General features: G+C 42.5%; 2 protein-coding genes across 4 annotated transcripts in view; one reads left to right on the top strand and one right to left on the bottom strand.

The window, feature by feature from the left end:
• The window catches only part of DIDO1 (death inducer-obliterator 1), a 54680-nt gene extending 38564 nt beyond the window's left edge, over window positions 1-16116 (bottom strand). The window contains exons 1-4 of one of the 3 annotated variants that reach the window (XM_082292759.1): window positions 15971-16116; window positions 15664-15791; window positions 14248-14398; window positions 12867-12999 (exon numbers count right to left, since the gene is read on the bottom strand). The gene's annotated coding sequence lies outside the window, so the exon portion shown is untranslated. Of the gene's footprint in view, window positions 1-10182; window positions 10272-12866; window positions 13000-14247; window positions 14399-15663 lie in introns of those variants that run through there. The other 2 variants (XM_082292761.1, XM_082292760.1) reach the window with 2 other exon arrangements.
• Window positions 16117-16225: 109 nt separating this feature from the next.
• Window positions 16226-22842, top strand: GID8 (GID complex subunit 8 homolog). Its single transcript, XM_082292762.1, has 5 exons — window positions 16226-16362; window positions 17506-17635; window positions 18794-18990; window positions 19481-19678; window positions 20017-22842. Exons 2-5 carry the CDS (start codon window positions 17518-17520, stop codon window positions 20188-20190), a joined length of 687 nt encoding a protein of 228 aa, XP_082148888.1. The 5' UTR covers window positions 16226-16362; window positions 17506-17517; the 3' UTR covers window positions 20191-22842.
• Window positions 22843-23709: the final 867 nt, after the last annotated feature.

Raw genomic sequence — 23709 nt, 5'->3', positions numbered from 1 at the left:
ATTCAGTGGGACTTTTTGTTCATTTTGTTCTGTTTGTTCTCAAGTTCACTGTTCAACTGCACCTGACATGTTGACAGAAATATCAACTGAAGCAGCAACTAGCAATCTTGTTTTAAATGAGCTGAACGTCCATGATAACTTTATTTCTCCTAACACAATATATTAATCATATTTCTGAAATTGGAAGCTCCAGCTGGAAACTGAAAATTACTGCATTTCCCCTAGTAGACAATTCCCATCAGCACGATCCTCTCTTTCTATCTATATGTTAGGTAACTATATCTAGTTTTCTGCAGAATATTAGAAAGGATAATTTGTTCCTCTGAAAAAACTGAGGCAAGAGTCTCTATAAATGATGGGATAAAAAGGCAAATTAACATTAACAGACATATATTCAAAAGGCCCTCTGGTTCCTGCTGAGGTTCAAAGCTTCTGTGAGAAGCAGTCTCCAGGAGGAAAATGTCTAAGGTTTTTAGACCAACTATAAATGAATTTAGAAATACAAATCAGGGGTTGCTGCAGTAGCATGAGCATTCCAGTGAAACAGAACAGTCACTTAACTGAAAGTGGAGCATAAAGCTGATGCACAGCATCTCAAGAAAGAAGGTCCAGTCAAGGAAATATTTATTTCGTTTTTTCCTCCCTCATTAATTTTCAGGCAAAATGTTTCAATTTTTCCAAAACAAATTCGGCACTTGATTTCATTCTGGACTTAAATTCCAGAAGCAATTGAAGCACAGAGGTATTGTACCCTAGAAAAATCACAGAACTGTCACAAGCTTTTAATTTCAATCATGGTCAACTATTCTCAGGCAGTAACAAACCCGAAATCACAGGGCTGCCACACTGCAGGAGCAGAGAGCCCAGCACTCCCATTCAGTAGCCCTGTGGATTCTCCAACTACTGCAAACCCTCGTGGTCCTCAGAAAACACAGACTGAAAAAATTCCAGAGCAGACTCGGCAGCCAGTTTCATCAGAGATGGAAAAGAGTCCCATATTTCAAATCCTGCTACTGCAACACCTTTCAACACATTAAAAATCTCATCTCCAACATACCTTCATTAAACAAACAAAAAACCCGCTTGTCATCTCCCTCTCACCTTCAGACCAAACCTCATCGAAGCACACTCTTATCTACTGCCTGCCATTGTGACTCAGCACTTAGAAATCTCAGGTGAAAAAGGACAATTACCCCTGCCAGTAACACAGAGCTGAGATATTCATGGCAGGATGGGCTGTGAAGACACCTGGATCTGCTGTTGCTAACTTCATTAACCCCTTTTTAGGATGCCCAACATAACATCTTCATCTGAGGTGACAAAGTTTTTCAAGAACACCAACATTGGCCCATCTTTTTGTGTTTATATTTCTAGATAAAGGCCAATTCAATAAATCATGACAAATACTCATTCAGATGGGGATTTCGACTTTTAGTCTTTCTCATTTCCCTGAAGAGGAAATAAAAAACTCAATAGGTCCTCTGACAGCATCAAGGTTTTCTCTCTTCTGGAGCTGATTGTTTTAACTACATTAAGAATTCTCTGCTTCAGGTAACTGAGAAGACTTCACTCTATAAAATGATTTTGAAAGGAAGCCTAGTAGTAAAACCTTTAACATGTACTAAAAGTAACTTCATTTCTTGTTTATCTGAGGACTTGTGTACAAAAAAAGTCTGTCAGTATTCCAGATAAATTCTTCAGGTTCAGTTTACTGGGGATTTTATTTAGTGTTTGAGGAATAAGTATGAAAGACCAGAGATCTTTATTCCCTCATTCTCACATCTAGATAGCAAAATAGGCCTTATCTTATTCCTTGATCTTGGATGTCAACACTCAGCCAATTTGCTGTGATCTGCACCAACGCTGGTATCTCATTAGGGATTATACCAGCCCCTTGCACGAATACTTTAGTCCAAATGATTACTATCTGACACCTATTCATTCTCTTATCTGCTACTCACATGGAGAACTCTACAGAAATGTCAGTGATTTTGAAAGATCACACACATACTCACCCCTACACAAACACCCATGGAAGGAAGATTCACGCCTCTTTAAGACTTGTGATAGACAATACTTACATCTTCTAGATTTTAAAAGTCTTTATACTGAAACTCCAGTTATCGTTTTAGATACTTTATGGAAATGCAATGGCCATGCCCAAGGACAAGACAGAAATCTCAACAACCACAATGGCCAGCATAAGGTTCTGAACATAAAAGTAAGTGAGAAGGCAGACTCTTCTCATGTGCAAAGAAATCCAAAGCATGATTTCACAGCACCTAGGTTTTCAAAGCAGGTATATTCATCAGTGACCAATTTCATGTCCATGTCCTAATGCAAATACAGTCTGTTCCACTATATAAGATACTAGCTTAAGTTAGAATGACTTATACCTGGGTTTTAGTTATGTTTTTCTATGGGTTTCTTCAGAATTAGCTTGATATGCAAAGTACTTGGCTGAAACAAAGATATCCCAGTCAGGTTTCTTAAATATCAAAGAAACTGCAGGAAGTTACAAACAGGGAAGAAAGCATCCTTGTCAGAACGATGTAACAGTTATTTCAGTCACAATTTATGTTATTTTCTCATTTTATTCCCTGTAAAGAGTTACTGGGCTTGGCCTACGATAGCCTTCTTCAAGTGTTAGAAGTTCCTAATCAGCAAATACAGTAATACCACGCGAGGAAAAACAAAATAGTCTGAGAACTCATATAAGGATATAATTTCTGATGCACATAAAAGAAATGTTGGTATGTCTTAGTTGATGCATTCCTACTCAGAAGACTGATCCCATTGAAAGTTATTTTGCATCCCTTTTTGGCAAACATGATAGCTGGGAAACCTGCTAAGCAGCAGCAAAATTAATCCCTTGCATCAACAAGCACTGCAAAAGCAGCCCAAAGGATGCCAGTAGGGCATCACCTACTTTGTACAGGAACAAGCAGTTCCAGTGAGACCAGGGACAAAAGTGCAATCCAGTGACCACCAAGAACAGCAGGAACAGCTTCTGCCCTGGCTCTGGAGGTGTTCCCTCCATCTGCTCAGCCATGAAAGATACAAGAACAGATACTCTACTAGCATGGAAAGCAACAGAAAATCAGATCCCCCACTACAGCAGCACACGGCCTTTTATTTTCATGTAAAACATATCCACTGCTCACTAAGTTGTGTATCCTAAGAAGGCAGGCTGACATCTTCCAAACAGTTGTGAAATGGACCTTGTGACAAAGAGAGGCAATGAGAGTTGAAGAACAAGAGGTCACAGTCCTAAAGGCTAAGTCTGGATATTGTGAGACAAGAAAATTGTTGTGGTCCTAACTTCTCCCCCTCACTCCAAGTAATTTATTATCTCACTACTTCACTGCTATAGCCAAGCTGCAGCTCAAGGTCAAAAGTCCAGACATTCCTGGTAAATACAAAAATTTTATGCCAGAAGTTCACATTTGAAATAGCACATTAAAAATTGAATTTGCACAAAATCACAGTATTTCAATGCTTATTATAGTTAGACCTAAAAGAACAAAACCAAAGAGAAACAACACTACAAAGCACTTATCTCTAAGTGCTTTGCTGGCTATCATTAACCAAAGTAAATTAATTTCAAGATTAAAAACAAAGCCACCACCTCCTCTACCCACAATACTAACAACTTAAAAGTGGCAGTTCATTCCTTTCTGTTCTAGAGTCAATGTATTATTCCCATTTTAAAAACTTAAAAAGCTTGTAAATTTGCAAGATGTTGACTGAGCAGTAGCACAGCCATGCTACCCAAGAACAATCCAGCCCAATTTAAGAAACCTGCACTCAAACACTGCAGGAAGCAGTAATTATTCTAGGCCAGTAGGAACAGTTCTATACAGCCAAATTAAGACAAATTATCACCAAGATCTGGTTTTAAGGTAGCTTTTAGTATCAGGATAGTATTTTAATCTCTGATACACAGAGCATAACAGGGTATTAATTTGTCAGGGATGGCACCACAGACACCTACAGTCCAGTCTCACACCACACCTCAGTTCACTCAGACCTGCTGCTTCTGCCCTCGCCTCCCTGTCTCCCATTACAGAGAGATTCTAGTCCTTGTAAAGCCTCGTTTTTCAATGTTGGGGAGTACCCCATCAAGTCCCTGCCAAAAGTAATGGAAAAGAACTCACTGGTTTAGGGCATCAGGCTGTCCCAAGATAGAATGGTTGAACCACAGAATGAAGAATCTGCACCCTTTGAAGATGGTGGAAAGAAAGGGTGTTTATGGTACCCACACCACAGGAGGGCAAAGCTCCCTGAGGACACCTCAGCACACCAATGAAGTAAGATGACCAGAGGGAGCAGGTGAGGAAAAAATTAATCCAGAGGCTTCTACACATCTGTTGAGATCCCCTTCCTCAACCTCTCCAATGTTTTTTTGAAGAAATCTTTGAAGGTACTGTAAGACCCTGAGGTGTAATGATGTGGTGCCAGAACTGTTCAGTAGAGCCCATCGCTACCACCTCTCTGCACCCAGGACACTCAGGACATTTCAGTGTAGCTTTGTGGTCTGCAGACTTTCTGCCTGTTTTTATGTTTGGTGCTGAAAAGTTATTTCAAATGTTCATGGTATGGTGCAAAACACTCATCCTGTCTTGGTACAGGAGAGCCCATTAAGTGCACATTCACATGACACCACAGACCAACAACACACAGTGTTGACGCCAATGAACTAATGAGATTTAAAATGTAAACAAACATTAACTACTCTTTAAAAATTTTCAAATATGCAGAAACGAGTTTTCAATCTCCTAGATTTTTCCATCATGAAAAATGAGGCTTAATACATTCATAAATTTCACAAGATCAATACTTTTCAAAAGTAGAAAATAGTGAAGAGTTTAACTTAACAATAAACTTCAGAGCAAACCAACTTGACAGCTTACATGTTAAAATACAAGGAAATGGATTAATTCCAAAAAGAAACAGCTTCCCTTAATAACAAGATACACTCACAAGGTCTCTGTACTTGCAATAATAAAAACATTAGCCTTTCCAAATTAAAATGCCTTTAGTCAACACATTATAAACCCTCTCTGATGTGTCTGAAACTAAAACACCATCAGGCTTTCCATGGTTCCTGTCAGGCTGATCACTTACCTTACATAAGCCTCATAGGAGGGCCAGTGCCTCACAGGATGGAAACCTGTGCTTGCACAGGACAGCAGTCCTGAACATTTGCAGGGAATGTGGGACCTCCTGGAAGTGATTAATTTAATGTGTGTGCACAGCAGCCGATTATCACATTAGCAGCACACACAGACTGGGCCCGGCAGCAGTTAGAGAGCAAAGACAATGAGCAACTCCATAGTACAACAGAACTGCACCAAGCAAAAACACAGAGCAGCTCCCTGGTTTATGCAAAGCAAAACACAAACACACTGAAGTTTATTTTGGTGTCTTTCAGGTTAAAACCCTCTTACTTCATATTGCAGCACACAGGACCCGAGCAGTCAAGGGAAGAAGGGATGGACCACTGGGTAGGTCATGCAGCAGAATGAGAACAGCACCAGGCATTACAGTAGCATTTTATTCTGGGTAAGTAGCAAAAAGAGCTTCTTTGAGGCTGACTGAAGTTCTCACAATTAAATTCAGCTAAATAGCAATTTTTCATAGAAATACTCAAGGCACTTTAGCAGCAGGCCCATCAGATATCTGGCAAACACAAAGATTCAATTTAATAACAGATCCTATCTGTACTACAGATGTTGCCTGTCACAATTGCACAAGTCAGGAATAGTAAGGGCAACAATCCCTAATCAACAGAACTGTGCTGGCACGAGTGCCTCGTGCTGGTGTAATTAGATATGCAAAACTGTACTTTTACCTGTCTGTGCTGTTTGCAGGGTGGGGCAGGTGAGCACCACTCTATGCAGTGGGTTCTCAGTGCAGCTGCACACTTAACCTCAGCTCTATCATGGGCCCCATGACGCAGGGAAGCAGTTCACCACGGGATGGGGGAAAAGACTTTGAAAGTTCAATCAAATTCCTTGGAAGAAGTAGTTATATTGGCAAAGAGATTCTAAGATAGGTGTGTAGGCAGGAGGGGCTTAGCCAGCACAGCTCTGTGTCAGCAGCTGGGGACAGAACTGTGACAACAGCACTGATGAACTTTGGTAACCCCTAACACAAGGCACTTACGCTGTGTACGTCCTCCAAGCTGTAAGCCCGTAACCGTGTTTAGGAAACAAAATTCATACTGACTGTAGTGTTTTCTGCATTTATGAAAACATTCATTTTAAGTGGGAAGAAAAGTATTACATACATCACTTTTATTTTCTAGTCTGAACTCCATGGGTGGTTAACAGCCTAGGCAGATACTGACTTAGTAGCAGACTGACATTTGGCATTTCACTCCTCCTACACCACCTTCTGAAGCCTTTAGTCACAGTCTTCTGAGTAAAATAATCCCATATTTGCCCTAAAAATGAAAATTTACCCCCCAAAAAATTGAATTTTTGGGTCAGGTTTACTTCTGCTTTCAGGGTCTGACCAGCATGAGCAAAACTCAGGTAACAAACAGATTTTGCCCATTAAGGAAAGCTGTGAGCAAAATCAAAGCAGTGAAGAGAGCTCTGCTGTCTTCCTGTTGCCTTTTATACAGATTAAGAAACAGTAACCACAACTTTAGGTGGTCAAATGCTTAGATTAAAAGCCCAAGCACAATCATCTCTGCACAAGAAACCTTCTAAAGGCTCCAGCAATAGCCAATTTTACAAGTCATGGCTGAAAGTTTAGTCAGCAGAAGCATCAATTACAAACACTGCCTGGGTATCACTCAGGATCTTTAGCACTCCTGTTCCATCATCTGGAATGAAAATATTTTGCAAATACATACTATTTATTTGCCTAATGTTCAATTTCTGCTACTGAACTTGATCTCTTCAGCAACTGCCCAGGAACCACTTCTTTGGGATGGCAATTCACACCCTCTGGCATTCCTCCACCAGGACATCACGGAAATTCGCAGTTCTTTATCAGAGCCGTTAGGAACATTCAGCTGTAAATCCAACAGCTAAATCAGAGAATCCTAAAGTCTAACCTTTAACAATCCCACATCTTGTTTGTTTATAAATAATCTATAATTTCTGACCCTACCAGTACAGCTGTTGAATAAAACAATCACGTGGTTTTACAATTTTTTCCCTTATTTCATTTGTAGAAAGTAAGCCAAAATATAACCTCTGAAACTAGCTATCATTTTCAGTCTTATTTCATCAAAACAGCTTCATTAAATGAAGTAAACAGAAATGAACTTCTTCCAAATTTGGTAGTAATTACAGCACGCTGATTATGTTATTAAGGATGCAGTAAACACAGTTGAGTTTCCAGTTTTGATTAGTTTACTGGGAGAACACACATAATGCACATTAAATCTGTGCGTTTGAGCTGCCTAACTGGAAATCCAAGCTTTTTACACTCAAAGTCTATCAGTGCTCCTGAGACCAGCATCAGTAACACCTGTGGAATATCCGCTTCTTTCAGAAGCTGCGTTAGATAAAAATTTCCCAGCAGTGAACCCTCCAAGCATTATCTGAGAGCTGAGAAGTCAGGCCTGACTGCACACACAAAGAGGAACCAGCTTTTGCATAAACTGGGGAAATCTCCCTTCTATTAAAATCCTCTCCTCAAATCTCCTACCACTGCCCTACTACTTGTGGCACAAGAGACACAAGGCAGAAAGTGAACCAGAGAATAAAACTGGTGCAGAGACACCACTAAAGCCATGTAATCCCACTCTTGCCCAGTCCAGGCCCTTCTCCTACTTCTATCAATTACATTTCGTAACTCTCAGCCCAACCCCCTCTAATCCTTGTTCTTCCTCTTCCCACAAATACCTCCAGCTTAAAGTTTCAGGCTGTGTGGAATTAAAATCCCTCAGTTGTTAAATTACAGCTATAAAGACAATTACTATCTTAAACCAGAAACAAATAATGTGATCAACTGCCAGAAAGTCTTAGTAGTGAAGCTGGATTAAGCAGAACAAACACTGGCTTTTGGGAGTCCACTAGACACTGAAAAAATATTTATTCAATTTTATCTACTAACCTACATTTGATTCTATTTGCATTGCTTTGGGGGGTTTCAGGGTTTCGGTATTACTTGGTTTTTTAATGCAAAATATATCTTTTAATTATATGAAAACACCCTCTGAAGCACAGTGTGAACAGATATTAGTTTATGTTATTATTTCATATTTCAACAGTTTTTAAAACTGTAGGCATTTTTGCACTGTACATATATTTGCAACACAGCAAAACCTTCATTTGCATACCAACAGAAAATATCCCTTATAGAAACAAAAAGCACAAAAACTTCGTAAAAAATAAAGATTTAAATACTGGTCTTGAAAACACCAATTATTTGATTTTCAAATCATTGGAGTCAAGCACTCTCAATGGAGGCTGAAGGCCAACGTGAGGCTTCTCTCTTTCACCCAAGTGCATTAAAACATCTTTATGCCTGACATGTTTCTGGAACTGTCAAATGAAAAAAATTTAAGGCCTAGCTGAACAGCTATTTTGAGCTTACTTCTATATTTATTCCTATAGAAAGTTCTAAATGTCAAGGAACGATAACAAGCAGCTGGCACACATAAAAGTGGAGCACAACCCAGAATATCTACTACAATTAACACAGTATATGGTACACTTGGAGAGTAACTACATTTCATTTTTCATTGACCAGCAATCAAATTGGTTAAACATCTGGCAAATTTTGTTTGTAGAAGCAGCACCAAGACTGTTAAAGCTAAACTAATTCAAATTACCCCTTAAAAGAAAACTGAGGAAAATACACAAATAAGCAAACAGTGAAAAAGTTGTCATAAAATACGGCAAAATATAGTTTTAATATCACCTGCCAAAGAATTCAGTTAAACACGACTGTGATTACTAAGTATTCAAAAGAGCTATTTCTGAAAAAAATCTCAACTCTATTATCCAGGGGGAAAAAACGCAACCAAACAAAAACCCCAGGGAATTTAGGAATGCTATATACATTCTTCTGAGTTAAATAAAAAGGAATCAGCATTTTTTTTCCTCCCTGAAGTTCCTGGAAGGAAAACCCATGAAAGCCCATGCAAGAAAAAGAGCATGTTATACTGTTTCAAATTAATGAAGATAAAAACTGCAGGGCGAGTGTAATACACATTCATTTTATAATACATTACGAGATTGTAACATTGTTTCCAAATTAAAAACGACAAGCTAAAATAGTAAGATTTTCATAATCACAACTAAAACACGCGCTGCCGCTTGGAGGTATAAACTGAAAACTATGTATGAAACAAAATTTGGTTGCCACCAAATAATGGTTTTTGCAAGCCAGACAAACCGCTCCAAACTATCATCACCTCCAAAAGACAGCATTTAAGTACATTAGTACCGTTTAAGTACATTAGTGCCAGGAATAAGGAATAGTTACTGGAAAAGAATTTATTAAATATTTAAAGCCGGCCAATAATTCCTACTGTCTAAATATTCGGGTTTTTCTCCCTACAAAATAGTCAGCAGAACATGATGAAGTTCAACTCCCCGTGTTTAACTCACCAATAAGGAGATCCCCTCCTTTGCCCAGAGAAAAACAACATTTCCCCAAGGCAGGGAAGTCTCCGTCCCCCCTGCCGAAGCCCCGGAACGATTTCGGTTGCGCTCGGTTGGGTTTGTGGGTCCCCAAGGGCGCTCCCCCGCCCCAGGCACCCCCGGCGCAGGCCCGGTGCCGGTGGGTACAGTCGGTGGTGCCGTCACGAAGCAGCTTCCCGGCGTCAGCGTGGCCATGACGGCGACGGGCTCCGAGCACACCCGGCCTCTCCTCGCCTCTCCTTCCCCCCAAGATGGAGGAGCCGCCTTCAGCCCGCTCCGCCCGGGGAGCGGCCGTTCCGCTCCAGCCCCGCCGCGGCGTGAGCCAAAAGCTTCCTCCGGGGGCCCGCACTGAGCCGCCGCCTCCTCCGGACCGGGCTGTACCCGCGCCCCGCTGCTCCCCGGGGAACCACCCCCCCCCCACCCGAGCCGCTCCGGCCGCCCGCCCGCCTCCATTTTATAGCGAGCCCAAAGGCGGCTGGGCCGCCTTTCCCGCGACCTCCCCGCCGCAGCGGCGGCCCCGCTCCCACTCTCCTCCCGCCCCGGTGCTCCCCCACCCGCCTCCCGCACTCACCGCAGGCAGAGAAGGGGGCTCTCGCCGCGGCCGCCGAGGGTCTCAGCCGCGCCGCGCCGCCATTTCCTCCCCTCTCCGCGGCAGCGCTGGGCGGAGCTGCCCCGCCCCGCCCCCGCCACCATCGACACCGAGATGGCGGCGGCGGGGCCAGAGCGCCGCCCTTGGCGCGCGGCTCCCGGAGGACCCGGCGGGCGCTGGGCGGGAGAGCGGCGGCCCCGCCCCTCAGCGCCCTCAGCGCTATGGCGGCCGCTCCTCACGGAGAGAGCTTTCAGCGCCGTGGCGGCCGCTTCCCGGACAGCGCGGCGGCTATGCCCCTTCTGCGCTCACTCCCCGCGCCCCTCGGGGCTCCCTCAGGCCCGCTCCCGTCTGTCCGCTTGCAAACCCGGGCTGATCCCAGGAACGGCAGCTTTAGCCATGATTTTCGTAAGGGTGGAAGGACACCGGAGGAACATGGCAGAGGAGCCAGGCTGCTGCTGCACAACCACCTGCTCACAGCAGCTGTGCTCCCCACCTGTGCGCCTTCCACTGGGACTTGGTTGGTTTTTCTATTCTACTCACACTGTTTGGCAAATTGCTGTTGTGATGCCTTCCTCTGGCTCCAAGTTACGGAGTGCTGAGAGTGGAATGTTGTCTGAATCTGCCCATCCAACACATGGGGCTTCCATAGGAAACGTCCTTTATCAATGGTTAAACTACTCAAAAGCCACTCCAGGATCCAAACTGCTACAAATAGCTACAGAGAGTTAATTTCCATTTATGTGGTTTGTTCCTTCTGTCACTTTTTGAGACAGTGGCACCCAGAAACATCCACACCTCACAGTCACTGAGGGATCCCAAGGAGTACAGGACACCCCCAACACCATACAGAGTCCCCTGACCTGGGCACCTGAAGAGCCTTTAGATGTGTGAGGTTTGGCTCTTTGATTACCCTGATCATGCACATTTTTCCTCATGGGTTGGTAACATGGATTTCAGGTGGACTCCAGACAGGTAGAGTGTTCACTAAGATTAAGGAATGAAAATGTGAAAAAAAAAAAAAACCAACAAACTGCTTAGGAATGATTGTACAGAATTACAGGATTCTGTCAATTAATTTGATTACATCTTTTAGGAGTCTATTCATGAGACTTCTGGTAGCAAAAGCTCAGGATAATGTTGGAAAAGCTGCTATTAGCACAGTCAGCTTCTTTCTCCAGCTGTAAAACTGAGCAGTTTTAATACTTCACCCAGGAACACCAAGAGGTAAAAAACCACAACGGGTTCCTGTGCAAAAGTACAAAACACCACAATTATGGTAAAGCAGGAATTCAGATTTTGTTCTGCAGCTACAGAGTTGCTATAAATGACATAACATGGAGGGGAAATACTTTAGGGTTTGGTAGATCAAACTGCACTGTGATTTATGCTCTAGGAAAAGCTAATAACATACTTTAATGGATAAATTTAGCGTCTAGGGAGTGCTCAAACCCAGGAATTACACACCAACAGAAAGGGAACATGCAGAACAAGGAATTGCACAGCAGCAGTGAACAGGGAATGCCTGCCATAAGGAATCCTGCCGTGAAACAGGTATTAAATTCCTCTTACACACATTTAGTAAGAGGCTTGCACCACTTTAACATAATGGTGGTGCAGTGTGCACACCCAGTGAATGCCACCTGAGCACGCTACACTTTCAACCACAAAACCTCTACGCCTTTGTGTTAAAGCCAGATCTACCTTTGCTGACTAAACATGTGTCATGTTCATCATCAACACCTCAGTTCTTTCCCTGCCTTGTTGTCTTCCTAATTCTTTTCCTGTTAAAGCCTAATTTCCTTTAATGTGGGAAATTTACTCCTGTGTTACTGGTCTGAATCTACATTATCCTGGCAGCAAAGCAGGAGGAGCTTTTTTGGTTATAATGTGAGTTTTGTTTCACTTCAGGCCTCCTCTCCTGTAACATGCTGGTAATTTGGTTTGCAATGAAAACTCTGCTGGGAAATCCTAGTAATAACCATCAATCAGCTTCTAAAACAGTCTAATAAGGACCTTACCTGTCTCTTAGGCACCAGAGAAGTTTATGCAGAGATACTGTCCCCAGGACAGATACCTACAAATCCCTCAGCACTACCTCTCCTTAAAACTTTCCACTTTCTTCCAAAACCTTTTGTGTGGTCAGTGCACCAACTTTCTCCTGCAGCTGATACATCTTTACTTATTTATCCTTTGAGCTTCCATAATTAATGGGTTTTTTTAAACTTTGGGTTCCTAAAATTGGCCTCACTTATATTTGTAGTGTCTCACACAAGGGTTGTTACATGTGACCCATAAAACCTTGTGACAGACATTAACACATCACTGTTGTGTGGGACAGAGACAATATCCCCAGATCTGGGATGTCACTTCTCACCCACCTTTCCCTTAACCGCTGTTTGAAGATGCAAAGCCCTTAAATATAAATACAACACTTATTATATGTTCACTCCTTCCCTCAGTTTTCCCTCACTGATTGTTCTGAATGAGCCAATTGCAGCAGCCAAGAAAAACTGGAGATAAGAGAGCCCATGAAAAGAGCAGGGACGAAAGCAAATGAGCAAGTCCTCCTCCCTCCTCAGTCTCTGGTGATGTTGTTGTATTTAATAGATAATTAACACATTTAAGTCAGAAGAGACTAATTTCTGTTGGCTATGCTCCAACTTTACCTTTTTTTTAGTGGAAAAAGGCCTCTCTCCTCAGAGTTCTGCACATCACAAAATAGACACATCAGGTGTCAAGGTAATGCCTCTTCAGGATTCTTGATGCTCCAAGGCTCCTGATACTTATTTTCCAAAAAGACTAGATGAACACAGAGAAATACTTTAATGAGGGTTAATCACCTTCACATAGATAAAGTAAATCCCTTCTCTACCAGCTGGCACAAACTTGCAGAATTTTCCCCCCATCCAGTTCTAGATAAATTCCTTCCCTTCAATATAAGCATTTTTGTGACTTCTCTTGGAATGAGTGACTTTGGTTTGGGATTCGCTCCACGTAACTCCAAATATTAGTCATCAAAACACCTTTTTTGAAATTAGCATTTAACAAATTCTAATTCATGTAAAAAATCTATAAACTGCACTTACAGTTATGTTTCTTTTAATCTCAGTTTTGTCATCTTGCCCCCAAAGAATCCAACTTTCCATGTTACTCCTGCCCTCATTACTGTAAGATTCTTGTAAGACTGTGGCATATGGAAGCCATATTTTGGGATAATTTCCCAAGAGCAAAGTAGTCATGCATTTTAATCCAACTTGGGAGTCACAGGAGTATCCTGCAAAGTTTTCCCTCAGCAATGAAAGAAAGGTTTTGTTCCAACTTTTGGGAGAATATTAGGGTTTTTGACAGAAATCAGTATTTAGTGCTAGGAAAAGAGAGAATTATTTAGGAAACGTTTTCCCCTGAATTGTTGCACAGCTTTGTATCTTCCTGAAGTACAAAATACGTATCATTTATTACTCAAGATACTGCATAATTCCCCATACATGCAGAATTTTCATTGTACTCAGAGCATTAGTAGGGGAAAAAAAGGCATGGATCAAAATTTCCACCCCTGATAGTGTTCCAGGCCGGGTTGGATGGGGCTTGGACCAACCTCATTCAGTGGAAGATGTTCCTACCCTCTATCAGTTTGAAGCTATTCCTCCTTTTCTTACCACTATGGTTCCTGCTGAAATGAAGCTGGCCATGATATTCTGCATAGAATCAGTACAAACTTCTTTTTTGTATCTTTATGATCAGAAAAAATACCAACTCTTAAAAACATTTAAAAAAAAAATAACAAAATGCATCAAATTATTTTTCATGACAAGTCACAGCTCTGCAGCTGCTCTTAGCCCGTTTTTACTTTTCTTTAGCTCAGGGACAATGAAGGGGAAAAGGGAAACTTCTGCTGCAGCTGGTCAACCATCCCAACCTCTGAAAACCAGGGATCAGCACCACACAGGCAAACTGCTGCTAAACAGCAGCTCCCACATTTTTACCTTATTATTTCAATTTATTATTTTACTTATTAGACAGCAATTACACCTGTTCTTTAATATTTACCTGTGAATAGCAACTGTGGTATGGATTGTCTTCTGTTGTATTCTCTCTGCACAGAGCATATTTCCCTTAGGAAATCCTTACAGAGAGGGCATCCTCTTTCTCTCTCCCACTTTATGAAGTCTCCCGAGAAACTCCACCTCTTAGGGAGGAGCTGACAAGAACAGGATAGGATACATAAGCCAGAGACAGATTTACAAGCCACCAGGTTCAAAAATAGTCTGAATGTTTATGTTTCCTAATGAGTCAAGTTCATTGTGATTCGTTTTTAGATCAAAGCCTAGGAAGAGCCCTCTCCAATCAAAAGGAATATTTGCCAGGCTGTAGCTTTCCTTATTTTTTGGCTACAACTAACAGCATGAATTACTGAATATTTGAAGCTCTATGTCCTGAATTCTGCATTGTTTATAAACTTGGAGCTTTGTTTGGGGAACTAAGTTAAAATAATATTAAAATAATAAAATAGTAATTGAGGCACAGATCTCTGCTTTCTGGTGACCAGTTAACAGGACCCAAGGCAATGGCTGGAATTTTGTCAGGGAAGGTTCAGGGTAGATATTAGGAAAAAGTTCTTCACTCAGACGCTGGTCGAGTACTGAACAGGCTCCCCAGGGAATGGTCACAGCCCCAAGGCTGCCAAAGCTCCAGGAGCATTCGGAAAAGGGTGGGATTGTTGGGCTGTCTGTGCAGGGCTAGGAATTGGACTTTGTTCTTTGTGTGTGTCTCTTCCAAGTCAGGATATTCTATGGTTCTAATAAAATATTTATTACATTGTGGGTTTTCTCTGTTTCAACGTAAGCACAATTGTAATGAAAGTGAGTTTTGGAGCCTAGGCTTTATTGCAGTTACAAAAACAAGAGCGAAAAGTGCACAGCCATGTCCATATTCCCAGTCTGAGTGAAATTACATTTTCCTGAGGAGTATCATTTGCAGCATTTCACACATAAAAATGTGTATTTTAAGCCTGTTCTCCCTTTATATGTACAAATCGAGATTTGTTGCAAAATGTGGAATATGTAAAATTTTCTGAAGGAAGGATATTCTTTGAAGTTTTGGGAAGTTAATAAAGCTTGGGAAGGAGGTACCAATGACAGTGGACACGAAGAATGCAGAACTCATGGGCCACAAGACCATCTATCAGAACTCCAAGATAAGGAAGACACTGATAAAGCCAATTCAGCAATTGTGCTGAAATCAGCTCCAACTGGGTTAAAGGTAATTAGGGCAGGGGCAGATCGTGACCACTGATGTATCCAAAAGAAAAAACTGAGCATGCGGATTAATCAACTTAAGCCAATGAATACTAATTCGTTTGCTAAAATGTATAAATAGTAAGAAATTTTGATCGTTAGTATGCTGGCTTTGTGGATTCCCCATGTAGCACCCATTTCTGCGCTGAATTGTAAATAAATCAAATACCTCGACTCTGGGTGTGGATTGGCCTCTTGTTCACCGGGTGCAACAACCTATTTGGCAACAGCGTGTTCCTGCCTTTTCTGCAGTGACTCACAGACCCCGCGGTGGATTCATCAACGCCTCAGCAACCACTACGCGTTTTGAGAGAGACCATCAATCCTCAGCCAGGACACTTCCCGGCCCAGCCGATCAACACACGTGGAAAGGACCGCACACGGATACCGCAGGCTGTGCCCTGCCCGTTCGCCGGGCAGATGGCGGGGCCGCAGCTCCCACGGCCACTCCCTACAGAACTGCTGCTCCCACCGACCCCGCTGTGTCCGCGCACGAGCCGCCGCCGCCGCCTCGCACGGCGGTTCCTGCGCCCCTCGCGCCGAGCACGGCCCGGAACAATCTCTGCCTCAACTGCTCGTGGCGGGGCGGCGCTCGGTGCCGTGAGCCGAACGCAGAGCGGGCGGAGCGGGCAGAGCGGGCGGGCCGGGCAGGAGGAGGCGGGCCCGTCCCTCAGCGCCCTGCGCCCGCCATGGCCGCCCCCGCCGCCGCTGCGCTGCCCCGGCCCCGCTCCACGGTCGCGTGTTCTCGCCCGCTCCCCGCGCGCTGATTGGCCGCCAGCGCCGTTCTCGCGAGACCCGCGCGCCTGCGGCCCGGCGGAGGCGGCGGAGGCCCCGCGTTCGTGCGTCGGAGCGGCCCCGGGCGCGCGCGGTAAGATGGCGGCGGGGGGGCCGCGCCGGCCTCGGGGCACGGCGGGAGCGGGGCCCTCACCCTGACCCGGACCCGCCGGCCCGGCCGGAGCTCGCCCGCCGCGGCCACTGCGGAGGCGCCGGGCCTGTGGCGAGCGGGGCCCAGCGCTCCCGTGGCCCGCGCAGGGCCGGGCCGGGGCGGCGGGGGAAGCGGGGTTCGCAGCGGGCCGGGCCGCAACAGCAGCGCGGGCCGGCGGGAGCCCCGTTCCCCCAGCGCGGTTGGGAGCGGCGGAACGCGGGGCCGGGAGCGATCGGGGCCCGGGCGGGTTGTGCTCCCGTTGTTGGAGTTGCCGGGTGCGGGGCGGCTTCGGCCGCGGGTTAGAGAAGGGAGAACCTGTTGGAAGCGGCTCGCGATGAGGAGTCGCGCTGCCTTTCGTGATGTTTGACAGGGGTGGCGGTGCCGGTTGCTGTTGTTGTGGTCGCCTGTCCTCCCCTTTCGTTGCCCCCGTGGTCGTTACTTGGAAGTAGAATTCATTAAATGCGGCTTTGGTAAAGTGCTTTGCCTACCAATCCGAACAAAAATATTGTCGAGAAAAACAGTGGAGATAACGTTTTAGTAGAGCTGGCAGGAGAACTTTTGGGGACAGCGAAATTGAGCTGGTGTAAGGTTTTGAGTTGTACACTGGGCAATGTATCATGGACAGTTTTGTAGCTGTGCAATATATGGAACTGTCCGAAGTTTGGGTGCAAATTTAAAGCAGATATTGTTTATGTAGGCATTGCTATAAGTGTTTGTCACAGTCTTTCTGGCTGGCTGTCAAACTCTGATTCACTGGTTTCACACTGTGATGCTGCATGTCCTGTGTAAATTCTATGCAGTATTTATATGGAGCGGATTTAAGAGTAAGTACAAGAAGATGGTATTTGAATTTTTTATTCTGAGATTTCTGAAAGCAGCTTTAGAGTCTGGCAAATAGATGTGGAAGAGAGCAGGGATGAGGAGGAAAAAAAATGCAAAACTAGCTTAAGATAAAAGGGTCAGTTTTGGATTACTAATTTAAAAGAGCTCATAGGAAGCTCTAAAGATGGCAGTAACACAGTTCTTACACACGTTAAGCTTATTTTTTTCTTGAATCGTGTTAAATGAGATGCTTTTCTTTTGTAGTTAGAGTCCAGGATGAGTTATGCAGAAAAACCTGATGAAATCACGAAAGATGAATGGATGGAAAAACTTAATAACTTACATATCCAGAGAGCAGACATGAACCGCCTTATCATGAACTACCTTGTCACAGGTAAAAAGGGGTGGTAATGTCTGGAGGCTCTTAATGTGTGTCACATACTTTATCAGACAGTTTGGGGCAAAATATGGAACTGGATGGAGTGGAACTAAGGGCTATGAGGACTTTGTGATTGCTGTTGGCTTCTCTTAGCCAACAACTGCTCCGGTGTTCTCTTAGCTGCAGACTGACAAAGAATCAGAGACTGAGCAGTTCTCGTGGAATACGAATGACATTTATGAGCCTGAACTCTTCTGCTAAAAGATAGAGAAAGCAAAGTGTTTTCTGCAATGCTGTAAACATGACCTGCTTCTCCATGGTGTCCTTTTTTGTGCCATTGAAACAGCTCAAGATAAGTTGCTGTTGTTAAATAACAGTCTGAAAGCTGCAAGAACAACTATCAGAAGCAAGTTTTTAACTGGGCAGAAAGATAAACTCTGAAAGGGCACTGTTGTCAAAATAATTTGAGACCAGGACATTAACCCCTTCAGCACATGGCCTGACTTCATACTTGGAACAACCCAAACCTCGTCAGGAGTTGTTCCTAGCAATTAGGTGCATGCCATCCCAGGAAGCTGTGCTAGGGCGGAGGCCTTTGTAGCCATCTACACCCCTGTTTACACTGAGTGTGGGTGAAGCCTCTGGGCTGAAGGAAGAGCATCTTTGTGGGTGGTATAAATCAGTTTTGTGTCTATGACAAGACCTGGGATTTAAAAGAGCTGTTATGACCTTAAATACTGTAGAAGAAAGCAAAATTATTTCTTCTTGTGTATTCTCAGAAAAAACTGCTGGATCTGTGTAAACAGATCTGGGGCTGGAGGGTGAAGCAAAACCTCCCACGTTTTGAAAATGTGACTTTAACAATCTCAATTTGTAACAAGCACAGTGCTTTTTTTAAGTATAAAACAGGCTTCCAAGTTAAAAGGTATTGGACTACAAGTTGCATCCCTGGAGAATGAGAGTACATGAGTTCAGAATGAATTAAGCATTTGCTCTTAAATGCCTGTTGGATAAATAACTACTTAAATAGAGAGGAATTTTTCACAATTTCGGGTTAATCTTTAAACCTCCAAATTGCACAAGCATCTCTCAAATATTTTCATTTAAGCGGATGGGTTTTCTTCTAAAGTGTTTCATACAATACATCCTAGGGGTAACATGTTCCTATTTCAGAGGGCTTTAAAGAAGCAGCAGAGAAATTTCGGATGGAGTCTGGAATCGAACCCAGTGTGGATCTAGAGACTCTGGATGAAAGAATAAAAATCCGCGAGATGATCTTGAAAGGACAGATCCAGGAAGCCATTGCATTGATAAACAGCCTTCATCCAGAGCTGCTGGATACCAACAGATATCTCTACTTTCATTTGCAGGTAAGGACAGGTGGCAAACTTTTATCTTTGTTTTAGAGTTTGCTGAGAGAGTGGGAAAAGCAGTGAAGAAATTAAGGTTATGTTGGGAGGTTTGTGACTGAACGTGGATGCAATTGTGGGTGTTCTTGGCATTTTTTTGTAGCAATGGGAAACTTTGTGGCATGGTGCAGGAGGCACCGTATACAGTTATTAACATAAAAACCTGTAACAGCAGTGGGCTGTGAGTTACCAGCTTCCAGTTTCTGAATTCCTTTAGTAACCCATCTTCTCAAACCCTGTTACTCAAAAGCACCAAGTTCCCCTTTTCAGTAAATTTTGCAGCCAAGATGCTGCTCCTTGTCTCACACATTGAGAAGAATTGACCTCAAACTGTCAAATTACAGATTAGTGTTTGTCTCAAATTACACACCAATGTCTGAATCTTCCAGGCTTGAAATAGTGGAGATTTGTTAATTTGTTGGGCTAATATTGCTGTGTCTTTCGTGTGTAGCAACAGCATTTGATTGAACTGATTCGGCAGCGTGAGACAGAGGCAGCTCTGGAATTTGCTCAGACCCAATTAGCAGAACAAGGGGAGGAGAGCAGGGAATGCCTGACAGAAATGGAGCGCACGCTGGCTCTGCTTGCCTTTGATAATCCCGAAGAATCACCATTTGGAGACTTGCTGAACATGATGCAGCGACAGAAGGTAGTCCTTTCTCAAAGGGAACCGATGTCTTTTATATGTATGTTATGAAAATGAAATCTAAATATTTTTGAAATGCTTAGAAAAAACTTACATAGTGATGTGCAAAAGAACAGAAGTGTTTCTTGAGCAAGATTTTAAAAAATGGTGTTAATATATTCTAAATGTATTCAACTACTTGGCTCTCTTCATTGCTTTCTCCAGGCTTGTAGTCTGTGGAGCTTTGTCCTGGCCATTTGTGAGGAATTGGCACACTAGGTGTGATCTTCCCAGTGCGTATGTGACTTTAGCAGTGTTAATCTTACAAAAACTGTCACTGAACTCCAGTTTTTCTTTTCCAGGTATGGAGTGAGGTTAATCAAGCTGTTCTAGACTATGAAAATCGTGAATCAACACCCAAGTTGGCAAAATTACTGAAACTGCTACTGTGGGCTCAGAATGAGCTGGACCAGAAGAAAGTGAAATACCCCAAAATGACAGACCTCAGCAAGGGGACGATCGAAGAGCCCAAGTAAAATGTGTGCAGATGGACATCAAACAATCTTAGTACTGCACAGTATACATTTATATCAGTCTGTGACTGAAATATTTTTACTACAGTACAGCACTCGATTCAGATTTTTCAATGAACATCTAATTTGAAGGGAGAAAAGTCCCTTTTAAATGCTGCAAAAACTGCATTGAAAGGCGCTGTATCTCTTTGGAAGTCTGACTTAGGCTATGCACTATAATACATTTTTAAAAAAAACAATTAAACAGGACAGGAAAAATAGCATTTTTAAAAGTACAGAACTCAAGCTTTCTAATTGGCTGCTGATGCCTAGTTTAGTGGCCAGTGAGTTAATATGGAGTTATATTGGCAACTGTTCAGTTTAACTGTCTCCTGTTTGAAATGTGTATATAGAACAGTGAATATTTTCTACCTTTAAGTTATAGCCAGATACACATTCCCCTTAAAAGTAACTGGTCAAATTTTCATCTATAAACTTTGCAGTAAGGTCAACCTTTTGCTTAGGAAATAGTGTACAAACTTGTAAATCATAATTTAAGGACTTTTGTTTTGGTTTGGTTTTCTTCCTTGTTTGACTTTTTGGTGCTTTATATGGTGAGAGCTATGTTCATAATGGATCAGTGACCCATCTTTTCAGGAGGAGTATTGATGGAAATAGGCTTTTTCGTAATATTCACCAATGACCAAAATGGCCCCAGCGGCACTTGAGGGGGTTTTTTAACAGGGGCCTTTTTCCCTCTCTGTTAAATTTGCAGCAATTCCAGGTGGCTGCTACAGCTTTGAAGGCCACTGGATGTCTGTAAGCTGAGAGGCTTATGCTAGGAAATCAAGTGGTGGGGAGAGATGCTTGTTGAAGCCTCTGATGCATCATCTTGTGCAGGATCTGCCTTCATGCTTGCTGAGTAAGAACTGTAGTTTTAGAGCTACTTGGGCTGTTTTTATGCCTTGAGCTAAGCAAAGCAGGGCTGTCTAAAATCAGAAATTTGCATTTTCTCACTTCTTCCATACCTTTCTGAAGAGATGCAGTTCATCCTCATCTGTATTTGTTTACTGACTGTCCTCACTCCAGTTAGAATTATAGTTTTAATGTTTTACATGTGAAGTCCAGACTTTCAAGTCAACAAATTGTAATCTTCTGGGTATGGGATGTTCTGGTTGAGCGATTGCAGCGCTGCACACTGGTTTACACCCAGTAGTAGGAAGCACTAATCTTGCCAAATCTATCTCTAGATTTTTAGGTCTATATATCAAGTTTTGCTGAGCACAGAGCGAGCTGACGAGTGAAACAGTTTAACATCATGAGACACTGGCAGTTGTCACACCAGTCCCATACTGTACATAATCTAGTCTTGTATGGTAGATATTACCCTGTAGAATGAAACTTAGTTTCCACTTAATTTTACTGGAATACTTAACGCATTGAACTGTATAAAGCTTTGCAGATACACCTGGCTTAGGGGAACTAACAAAACCTGTTACTGATTGCATTACTGTGAACACTGTTTGCTTGTGTAGCTATTTTGGGGGGGGAAGCCATTGTTTGTTAAGCAGCTGTGAGAGATGCAGAGCGCCAAGGTTAAGCGAGATGATGGATGTAACAAAATCATTTGTTCCCATTTCTTACCGATCGTTCTGTTCTTCACTTTGAGGCATTTGTGGTAGGGAGGTCTTCAAGTTTATATATAACAAACAAGCTATCAGTAGCCCCCTAACTACGGCAGCAGTCTGGCTTTCTTTCACCCAGACTGGTTATTCTAACACCAAACTTTTAACAGTTGTGGGTTTGGTTGTTTTGGGTTTTTTTTTAATTATTTTTTTTTCTTTTTGAAGTCGGTTGATGTCTGAAAACCATGTATAACTTTTAGTTTGTGAGAAACTGTATGGTTAATGTAACTTTGTTTAATAACAAACTGCAGAAACAAAACTGGAATAGCTCTAATTTCTTCATGTAGAACTGATCCGCTTTTCCTCTGTTCTGACACTTGTGTTGTTGAATCTCCTGTAAAGCTTCTCCCGGGTGAAGTGGAAAGTGGTGCGGTTTTGTGGCATGATGAGCATTTTTCTCCATGAGAAATGCAGTATTACAGCCCTGGGTGAGAAGTTCACTATCCTCCTAGAACGCTACCTTAATTCCATAGAGTATTTGAGCAATGATTGAGCATAGATTACTTGAATTTCCACTAGCTTGTTTTTTTCCATTAAAAAATAAACGCGTTTTTTAAGGGGTTTAATATAAAATTAGTCTAGAACTATTTCACTTTGCTTTTATGAACATGCCACATTGATAAGCAGCTTTAATCTGTAAAGTTTTTGGTAACTGCAAGAAGATATTCGAAAGCTATGCATTTTAGAGAAAGCATAAAGGTAGTGATATTGGTACTTCTAAGGATCTTTATATTAGTGTATATAAAATAGTTTGCTTATACAAATATAATATATAATCTGTTCGAAATATTCTTGAATGGTAGGGGCTGTGAAACATATTATAATTTATGGAAATATTGTACACAGTAAACGGACGTCTCAGTACACAAATGAATTTTTGTCATATGCATGAGAGGTGTCTTATTTGGAGACTACTAATGAATGGGCTTTTGTTAACCCATTTTTGTTAGATAACCACTTTAACAAATACTATTAAATGCCACTTTGATCAGTTTGCTTTAGTGTAAAAATACGTATTTTGTTCCACTGAATTTAGAACATTATGAAAATAACTTTTGTAAGAAGATTTGTTCCAAACTCAACGTTGGCAGACAGATCTGGTCATTAGAGGTGGTGCACTCATCCTCCCTCAGCCTTGCCTTTGGTAAAAGCAAATAGGATTTTTTTATTTATGCTATGGATGTGGAGAAGCTGGATTGTAAAATATCCTGTCTTATACCTCTGCAGAAAGGCTGCATAGCAAGTGTGTTTTGATTAGGTTACAAATCTCCCTCCTTTTCCCAAAGCCATCACCTCCCTGTAACTGTCTTTGCTGTTCCCATGTTTTGTTTCTGCCTGTCAAATCTAAGCTGAGCTGTGGCTGCTTCCGTTGTACAAAGGAGGGATTTGTGAAGGGTGGGGGATCACAGGCTTCCCTGAAGATGACGTTGTGGTGGTACATTGAGAAATACTTACTGAACTGTTTAATTTTATATAGCTGGAAAAGCAGAGGCTGCTGCACAGAAACTTAACAGCAGAATTTTGAGTAAAGCATTTCCTCTCAAGACTTTTGAAGAGGCAAACATACACCTTTCGAGCCAGGTGAAGTACCTCTCTCTCTTTAGGATGATTTCATTGAAACACTTTCAGCTTCTTCCACCCACATTGCAAGAAAAATTGAAAATAATTCTGCTTCCTTTCCACTCCTTGTAAATACAGGAAAAGCCACTACATTATTCCAGGGTGATTTTATTGTTTTTAATTTGTAAAATTTATGCTTTGTATGCTTGAGTATAAGCTTAAAGGCATTACTTAAAAGAATCCTTGACTAGCTGAGTGTTGTTCGACTTATTTCAAACCACCTTGTGTCCAAGTGGGT

This window comes from Coloeus monedula (genome assembly GCF_965178545.1).
Source record: "Coloeus monedula genome assembly, chromosome: 17".
Lineage (NCBI taxonomy): Eukaryota > Metazoa > Chordata > Aves > Passeriformes > Corvidae > Coloeus > Coloeus monedula.
Note: the sequence above shows the minus strand (reverse complement) of the source record. Positions and strands in the feature narration are given on the sequence as shown.